At 33.2% G+C, this 10263-nt stretch overlaps 1 protein-coding gene across 1 annotated transcript; it reads left to right on the top strand.

Moving 5' to 3' along the window:
• Positions 1–481: 481 nt before the first annotated feature.
• LOC122008532 lies at positions 482–9224 on the top strand. Its single transcript, XM_042564285.1, has 6 exons — positions 482–861; positions 1972–2169; positions 4539–4655; positions 4761–4910; positions 8052–8110; positions 8888–9224. The coding sequence occupies exons 1-6, from the start codon at positions 640–642 to the stop codon at positions 9021–9023; spliced, it is 882 nt and encodes a 293-aa protein (XP_042420219.1). The 5' UTR covers positions 482–639; the 3' UTR covers positions 9024–9224.
• The last annotated feature ends 1039 nt before the right edge of the window (positions 9225–10263 follow it).

The raw sequence follows: 10263 nt of genomic DNA, 5'->3' as shown, positions 1-10263 counted from the left end.
ATTACTATTAACGATAGATAATTAAATCTTCTGTCACTATTAGCGACAGTCGTCGTATATCAGTCACTATCCCAATGATAAAAATTAGAGTTTATGGTCATATTAGTAGCCATGGATATTTTAAATCCATCACTAATAGTGACAATAATTAATAAGGTCGTCACTATATAGAAACAAAAATTAAACATCCGTCATTAACTCCGTCGTTTGTTATGCATGAAGAACCATGTAAAATCATCTAACTAGCGTTGCATTAGTTATACATGAATAACCAAATTGGCATGCGAGCAATCCATGAATACCAGCTCTCGAATCATTTGTGTATGCTGCAAGAGAAAATGTTATATTTAGGGACCTTTCGGTATATTCGAAACCCAAAAGGTGTAAGTAAAAAAAAGATTATATTTTCAATTGTACCCTGCTGCTTTATGATTCGTGCACAAATATATAATATAGCCGATGAAGAATAGAAAAAGATCCGTGTGGAGCTCTTCCTCTCCTTGACCACACCACGCCTATCACTTCGCTTCTCGGGCCTCTCCTCTCGCGAGCGAGCGAGCGAGCGAGCGATCCCAGAGGCGACAGTGCGAGGCGGCTTTGGGTTGAGGATTGGCGAACGGAGGAGGAGGAGGAGGAGCGATGGTTTCGTCTTCCCCTCCCTTGGGTTTCATCTTCAAGGCTCCGAACCCGGGTATTTGTCTGCCTACGCCGGTGGCCGCCCCCGGACTCGGCGGATTGGGCGGTTCTTCTCGAATCCCTTTGTTTTCCAAGCCGTCCGTCCGTGTGTCTCTTGATTCCTCATGGGTTGGAATCGAAAGGCCGCATCTTTCATATGGAGCTCTCCGTCCTGGAAGAACTATCGTAATCTCTTAGCTCGCGAATCGAAAATTGTTTTACTTCTAGATGGATTGATTGTCCTCGGGATATGTTATCTAGGGAAATCTTTTTGATAAACTGATTTGGGTTGTTCTGATACCATCGACCCCAATAGAGTATATGTAGATCCAAATTTAGTGCATTTAGAATGCAGAATTACCTCCACTATGGGCTGCCCGATAGAATCCTCCTCCCGTTGTAGGAAAATACACACAAGAGAGCAATATAACATGTTCAGTCCAAGGTTACTCCATTAGGAAAAAAAAATTATGTCTATATAATATGAGAGCTCTCTAAATCCTCCCTTAGACTTTTCTCTCAACATCAATGGAAAAACTCACCTCAAGTCCTCTCTGGACAACACAGTCTCTCAAGCTCTCCTCTTGAGAAGAAAATCCTCCTCTCTACAAGCAATTTGGTATCCCACAGTCACTATACACACTTTAAGACATGCTTTAGGTTCTAGAATGCTCCCAAAGGTGACAAAATCTCTAGCTAACTTGTTACAACTGACATGCGAACAAATTTCCACTGGAAGAAACTTCATAAATAGGATTTTAAGTCTGCTTGGTTGTAGCGGAGCCAGCTTTGTCAGGAACCTCAGGGAAGCTTCTTGCTGGACCGAGCTGGCCCAGCATTCTAGCTATCCCAGGGAATGGACTACTATTCTTCAGAGATTGGTACTGATATTTGTTAGTTATGTTTGTTAATTTGTTGATCCTTATTTATGTAAATGGATGAAAAATTTGAAGAACATTTATAAGTTAATTGGCCCAATACACTTTTTTACATTAACATGCACTGACTGTTAGAAGCATGTAATGGAGGAGGGTCGATGGTGGATTATTAGTCTGCTAATGGATTCACATAATAAAATAACCCTTTTTTTTTTTCTCCGTGGTGCAACAATAACTTTGATTTATAAAAGATGGTTTATAACTCTTTCTCCAAATGTTGCTTGAATATATACATTTATACCTCTTAAGTCTAACGTGTCTATCCTTTCATATTCTTAAGTAAAAAATGAAAAAAACTTTGCCATGCACTGATGGTTTACTAACTGGACCTTTTTCTCCTCTTTGTTTGACCATATAGGGACACTGCGGTTTTACTAAAGGAGATAATGAAGATGGAGATAATTGGAGTATTGAACAGAGAGATGGTTTATTTTCATCTGGGTTATCAGAAGAAAGTGGTCTCCAAATTCCAACTCAAGCTCAGACTCTTGTTGAAGGTTCAGCCACAGTGGCTGTTTCGGAGTACAAACCAACTCCAGATATTGATTATCTAATGGTAGTGTCTTAAACAAGTTGAAACTTTGATTACTTTAAAACAACAATATATCTCTAAAGATTATCTGTTTTTTATGCATAATTTTTTACTTCAACAATATATTGGTCAACTCTACATTAAACTTTAATCATGTATCTAATTTACATGGTTGTCATATCAAGGTCCGTACTGTGAATTGTATAGAATCATAAATCATAAAGTTGATATAAAAAATTAAGATATTTAGCAAAGAATTCTACTTATTCAGTATAGTTTTAATTCAGTAAAAGGACCAAAAATAGCAAAATTTTCAAAAAATTTTTGCCATAAGTCAAACAAAAATGAGAAATTCTATAAGGTTGAATAAAATTTGATTGACCATTTGTTAAAATTGCCATGCTTAGTGTATCTTTTCAATTTTTTTAGAGTTAAAGTTGTATTAAAGGAAAAGATTGACCGCTACTTATACTTAATAAGTATATTTAAAAAAATGTCTCATGGTCCTGCAATCATCACATCTCTAAGAATTTAAGGGCTTGTTAACAGGTTACCAAAATGACTCCGATGCAGAACTAACGAATCTTATTTTTAATGTTCTCGAAACTCGAAAGTGAATTTCTTTTCTATCCCGGTATGGGATTCACAATCTCTATAGTGTGATGGTTCGTTCGAATTAATGGATAGGCAATGCTCGATTATCTTTTGTTTTTCCTTCCAAAATTGGATATTAGTTGAATAAGTATTTGACTCAAACTAGGATATTAGATGGAAGTGTAGTAACTCGAGGAGCGTGTAAGGTAAAAAATGAACCAGAAAGTGGTTTTACTCTATAGTTCTTTCCAAATGAAATGTGCTTACCTTCCTCTCCTTCTAGTGATTCAAATACATAAGCATTCTAGGCAATGGATAGATATAAGGAGACTGACCACCAGATGGCTGATGACTAAACTGCGCGATTTCACCTTTTCTTGTTCTGAAAAAACAACGGTTCATTTGGGATTCATTCTCAATCATTTGATGAAGGGAATTCACCTTCATAGGACGAAGCATCCTATGATGCAGCTATGTTTAAATGCATAAAAAATTATGCAGCTTCTTCTCACATTCCTTAGCATACTTAGTAGCAGCATCGTATCCACAGGGACATTAGAGTAGTTCTTCGACTCATCCCACAGGTCCTTTAGCTTGGAGTTATACTCTGTCATCGTCATCATCTCTTGTCTTAAAGTGGTGATGATGGCTTTATTCTGGTGGGCTCAAAGAATGTTACCATGGGAGGAATAATCCTTCAGATTGTCCCATAATATTTTCACCTCCATAAGGATAGGCAATACTCTTATTGAGTCTTTCCTTCACAGAGTTGGACATCCATGCAATTGCAATAGCATTACAAGGTCACACCTCATACATCGGAGTATTCTCCTTCGTCTTCTCCATCAAACCATCAACCAATGTCAATTTATTCTTGACTTGAAGAGCATTTCACATGACTTTGGGATCAAGTAAGATAATTCTCCCCATTACGGAGAGTCGGAGACACAAACTAAAATGACTCCGGGGTTCTTTGACAAATTGAGGAATAATGGGAAAGGAGAATTGAGGATCTTTTTTCATTATCCATGGTCAATTATCTTTTCTCTCCCACAGTTTAAGACTATGATACTATGTAAATTTAGAGGATTTAGGGAGAGAAGCAAGAATACAAATTGACAAAATGGCAGAAATGTAGGAAGAAAGAAATGAATTAGTAACAGATTAATTGGAACTTCTAATTTGCTCCTTTGCATTACATCCCTCTCTTTATATAGAAATCGACGTCAATGAGAATGACTGCCGACATTCCAAAAGGGTTGCCACTTTACAAAAATTTACTATGTTCTACAATCAAATGAAGTTGCTATCATTACTATAAAAAAGACAAGTTTCAATATGCACTATGCAGGTTTGACAACTTTTACTATTCTAATAGTCTTTGTGGTCATTTTGTCCAATACTATATTACAAAATATTCTTTTGCAATACATCTTGACTTTAAGTCTTAACTCTTCAATCTTTATACTTTTATCATATTACATAAAATTCATCCATTCTTTTATGATTTTGATTTAATTTTTTAATAAATTTAGTTTAGTTTAATTTCTTATTAGGTTATATTTACCTTTAATAGATTACATTTAACCTCTACTGAGTTTTCATTTAATGTTTAGAATCATATAAATAATTTTTTTTATTAAATTGTACAGAATCAAATTGAATTGTCCCGTCTCTTTTTATTTCCAGTTCATATGTAAAGATCATTAATTATATGCTGATTTTTTGGCATGCATATTCTTTCCATCCTAAAATAAAATGTTATTGTTTTGCATTCAAATGTTGATAATGTTTTCCAGGAACTTTTGGCTATTCAACAGCAAGGACCCAGACCAATCGGATTCTTTGGGACACGTAATATGGGGTTCATGCATCAGCAGCTTATTGAGATTCTCAGCTATGCCATGGTTATAACTGTAAGGTCTTCTCATGACTGCTGTTTCGTGCTATCTCAGATTTTCTCCAAATTTCATGTCATTCAAGCGATCAATTAATTCCTGAACTTTATATTTCCACTGCAGAAGAACCACATTTTTACTTCAGGAGCTTCTGGGACTAATGCAGCTGTTATCAGGGGCGCTTTAAGAGCAGAGAAGCCAGAGTTGCTCACTGTGATCTTGCCCCAGAGCCTGAAAATGCAATCACCTGACAGTCAGGAGTTGTTAGCTAAGGTACGGCGTGAGGTTCTCATTTTTCACTCATGTTTCATTCTTATGTTTTCTTGTTTCTCCCTGCATGCTTTTTGTGCCTTCCCAAAATGTTTGCATTTCTTGCAAAGAACCTAATTGTTTTTATAACCTGTAAAAGGATTCACTATCAAAATGCGGCAAATATAAACTTTTCAGTTTTTGTTAATCTTAGTTTTTACAATCTATCTTGCCATTTGATTAAAACCCCACTAGTGGGATAAGGCTTGGTTGTTATTGTAGTATCTTGCTGTTTGATTAAGATAATAAACTCTATCTCTATTGTATAAGGAGTTCTAATTTGGTCTATTTACCTTATTGTTTAGCACAACGGCAATGCAAATGACTTGGATTCACAAATTCCTGAGCTTGCAAGTATAAAATTTAGAAAATGTTCGTCTTAATTGGATTGAATTTCATTGACAAGTTTCAAAGGTGGTTGGGTTTCAACATATTCCTTAAGATTAGACCATTAGGAATGGATTCAACTTAGGTTTTTTTTATAGAAATACTGTTACACCTCCCTTAGATGTCGGCGAGCAAATTGAACTAGACAAAGTTCACATGCAAATGAAACTAATTTAATTTATAGTATTCTTCAATTCAAGAGGATTTGAACTCAAGATCTCATCTAATATCATTTTAATTTTGATTAGATTATCTTTTATCTCTTGAGATTAAAGTGTTGGGAATAGATTTAGTATTTATACTTTTAACACCACTTGACCTGTTTATGGGCAACTTGATCGAAGTCCAACACATGGATGAAATTAATTTAATTTGTGCTATTTCTTCAATTTAAGAGGATTTGAACTCCATATCTGTTCTAATATCATTTTAAATTGGGGAAAAAGATCAAAACGGTGCCCTTTATTTTGAAAATCATCGAAAGGGTCCCCCTGTTTTGATTATTAATGTGTCCCATCGTTAATAATATGCCCATGATGTCCCTTTATCTTGATTTATTGAAAAATGAACAGTTGGGTTGAAATTGTTTACTTTTGCTGTATAAAAATTGTTCTTATTCAAATAAAAATGTGTATGAATGTTCACTTTCTAAATCATTCACTATTCATAAGTAGTGTTAGAAAGGTTTTCGTCTCAAATTAGCAAAAGCAAATAGATTGTTAGTTTGAGAATTTTGGATATAAATTGCAATATATCGTCATTCAATTAGTGAATATTTTCTCATAGCGAGTTGATAGGTACTAGAGAAATTAGAATATTTTTGTTTTGAATTAGTAAAAGTGAAAAATTAATTGAAGGTAAAGAGGGTATGATGGGTATTTTAAAGATTTTGACATTTGATAATAAACAAAATAGGAGTGTCTATTTGAAGATCTTAAAAATAAATGGTGTTGTTTGTTTACCCCTTCAAATTTGATTAATTTAACACATCCCCATATATTAGATTGTTGGGAATGGATTCAATTTAGTTGTCTATCCTCTTGACACCATCCCCAGGCGTGCATGGGAAAATTGAACTCGTCTAAGTTCAACACATTGACAAAATATATTTATTTCATAGTATTTCTTCAATTTAAGAGGATTTGAACTCACTATATGCTCTAGTGTCATTTTAAATATGATTACTTAACTAATAACCAACAATCAAGTTGATGAGAAAGGATTCAATCTAGATGTTTTACACTATTGACTCCTAGGAATTTCAATTTGCAAATAAATTATCATATTATCATTGAATCATGTCTTATTGTGTGGTGGGAGATCTTGAGTTACATGAGAGAGACTTGTTGTAACACCCAAATCATGTCTAATAGACGAGGCTTGTAAACTTAAATGAGGTAGCTACTCCTAGATTGAGCTTGAATATTTTAGACTAGTGGTTAGATGTAACAAGTTAATGGCCCAACTCTCTTATCTAAACGGTTCATGACAATTGGTATTGGAGCAAACATGGTTAGTTGTGGGCTAATAGAGAATCTTTATAAACTTAAATGAGTTAGCTAACTTGAGCTAAGTATTTTAGACCAATTGTTAGGTCTGACAAGTCAATATCAAAGTTACGAGTCAATTTAGTTTTTGTTGTGGATAGTTGTTTTACACTTGCTACAGCACAAATTTAGGTTGGCCAGTGGCCCGAGCTCATTATCTTAGTCAAATCATTTTCTGTTATTTAAATGGATCCTGATGCAATCTATTGGATCACTGAAACATCAGCTTAATTTGTTAGAATCACCAGGTTGAAAGTTCAGGGCACTAGGTTGCTACACTGAAATTTCTTACTGCACGATGATTGTTGGTTTTCCTTACTGTGGTTGAAATAAGTGGTAATCACCTGTAGGGATACCCTTCTGTTTTGCAGGGAATATGACCTGGTAATTCGACAACATTTTGTGTCGCTTCAAAAGAATTTGAAAAAGAATGTTGTATTGCATCACAACACTCCTACAATCATCTTGACTAAGTTGATAATTTTTCTTTCCTTTTAATTCATAAATGCATCTACTTTGATTTTTAGCTAAACTTAGTGCTGGCCAATCTTCTACCATGCTACATATCTTTCAGTTATTGTACCAGTAACTTTCTCTTTCCTTCTCATTTCCAAGAATAGGAAGTCACACATAATAAAAGTTCAATGGATGCTTTGCAGCATCTTTGCTGCATTACTATTAATTTGGTTCATTCTCTAACATCCTCTATGAGCAATAGACATTAATCTATAGTGTTTTAGGATGTGAGGACTTGTAAGCACTTTTATGGTAGCCCTTCCTTCCTGATATGCAGGTATATTTTAGGCACTCTCTTCAACCTGGCTCCTATGTCTTTTCGATTCTACATACCCAAGTCTGTAAATTGTTTTGTTTTCTATTTTTGGTAACTTAATGCTTTGCTTGAAGTGATGTGGCACTGAAATTATTGATACAGTTTATTAAGTTAATTACAAATTCAAGTAAATTGATTAATCAGCAATCTTATCTTCCATGTCAAAATAACACGGTATATCATCAGAGAGCATAATTTGAGTGCTGGAAATATTTCTACTGAATCCTTTTGAACATATTTTACTGCTTAAGTGATTTTTTTTTTTTGCAGCTTCTTACATTAATTGTTTGATTGAATATTGACGTTGATATTATTACTGTATTTATTCAATCTTTTTAGGTTCGAAATCTAATCGAGAAACCTGAAAATGATCAGTTGCCATTAATTGAAGCTAGCAGGTTTGCTTCTACCATGTTTCCTTACATAAACATTTAATTAACCCACCTTTTATTTTTTTCTTCAAAGTTTTTTGTTGATTGCACTGATTCAGGAAATTTAGTGACAATTCACCAATACAGATCATTTTAATATTGTTGAACCGATCTACTGATTCACATTCCACTACATTTGCAGAAAATGGTCATATTTCTGTAATTTCATAATTTTGTTGTGAAAATATTAACAGTACAAATTCCTGTAGATTGTTCTATAGCATTGACAATATTAATCCAGATCAGTGCTATCATATATTGACTGGAATATACGACATCTTCACATTTATATCATCTGGAGCGTTACATTGATTTAGTTAAAGAAAAAAATCAATAGGGTGAGAAGATTTTGCATAATCAGGCAGTGGATTGAATCTCAAATTTTCACTTTAATCTTTTAAAATCCATGGTTCAGTTGAGATACTAGAAATCTATAGAACTAACTCGATAGCACATGTATTTTTGTTCTTTTTTTTTTCTTTCCAAATTGCTTATCCCTTTGCAAAATTGTTGTATCAGCAAGAAAGACAAGTGTTGAATTCTACACATGTTTGGTCTTTTAAGAACCACAAAGGAAATAATTTTCTTTTCGGTATCTCTCAAAGTAAAATGAATTGGTACTGATCGACTGATGCTTCTGTCAATCGATTCCATTAGCAAAACCTAAAGGCAATCTTAGATTGTTTGATAATTTCTTGTCCAAAAATGGAATTGTTCTAATGTTTTTGTTTATTTCAACAACAGGCTGTGCAATATGGATATCTTATCGAAGGTGCAACAAGTTATATGCTTTGCATTTCACGACAGCAAATTGCTCATGGAAACATGCCAAGAAGCCAAGAAACTTCGAAAAATTGTGACTCTATTTTATCTCGATTGATCTCCATGGTCGGAACACATTTTAGTATATACTGTCCTGTCTATAGGATGGCAGATGATGAGAGTCATTCGATTCTTCTCTTTGTTTTTCTTTTCCTTCTTCCTACTTCACTGTTTGATAGGTAGCTCGTTCTTTTCGGTGCAAAAGGAATTACTTGTTGATTTTCATTCTTAGTAGAAAAAAAATGAGTTATCAGGGAAATGATGTGCCGGTGCAAAAGGAATTACTTGTTGATTTTCATTCTTAGTAGAAAAAAAATGAGTTATCAGGGAATTGATGTGCTGGTATAAAAAATGAGATGCAGTGGTAAAGCATGAATATTTTAAAAGTGTGTATAAGACTATAAGTTGTATTTCAATTTCACTCAATATGTGAAGTTAGGAAAGATCATCTATCTCCCGAATTAGTTGGATAAAATTTGAACACTTAAATTATAAAAAAGAAAATAACATAATTAGACTTCTATAAGGGTAAAATGTACTACTGAAAGCTAAAGAGTATTGTTGGCAAATAAATTTAATTAATTTTTATAAAAAAATATTTATATACAAATTTGTATTTGTATAAATATAAATCAATAAACAGACACCAACATATATAAATTTAAACATGACAATAATTTTCTGAAATTAAATCAATATAATTTATAAATCATAATTTATGAAACTAATTCAACTAATTTTTATAAAAATATATTTGTATATAAATATAAATCTATAAACAGACACTAACATATATAAATTTAAATATGACAATAATTTTCTGAAATTAAATTAATATAATTTATAAATCATAATTTATGAAACTAATTCAACTGTTTTTTATAAAAAAAATATATTTATATATAAATATAAATCTATAAACAGACACTAACATATATAAATTTAAATATGACAATAATTTTCTGAAATTAAATTAATATAATTTATAAATCCTAATTTATGAAACTAAATTATTTCCCATATGATTGACAAAGCAGTTTCAAAAAAAAGGGCTAAAATTGAAAGGGTAAAAATGAAAAGAATAAATGATCTCGATTAATCTACTGTCTGTAGTAATTTAAATTAAAAGAAAATAATTTAAATAAGTTGAAAAAGAATATTATTATTGATCCTGTCTGAAAGTCGAAAAGACGAAAAGCTGGGGATGTGACGTTCACGCTGACCTCTTGTGGATTCCGTGCGGACCTGCAACACAGACTACGTCAATGCCGAGCCAGGGAAGGGGTTCTCGACGTTGA

Source organism: Zingiber officinale, chromosome 8A (genome assembly GCF_018446385.1).
Source record: "Zingiber officinale cultivar Zhangliang chromosome 8A, Zo_v1.1, whole genome shotgun sequence".
Classification (NCBI taxonomy): domain Eukaryota; kingdom Viridiplantae; phylum Streptophyta; class Magnoliopsida; order Zingiberales; family Zingiberaceae; genus Zingiber; species Zingiber officinale.
Note: the sequence above shows the minus strand (reverse complement) of the source record. Positions and strands in the feature narration are given on the sequence as shown.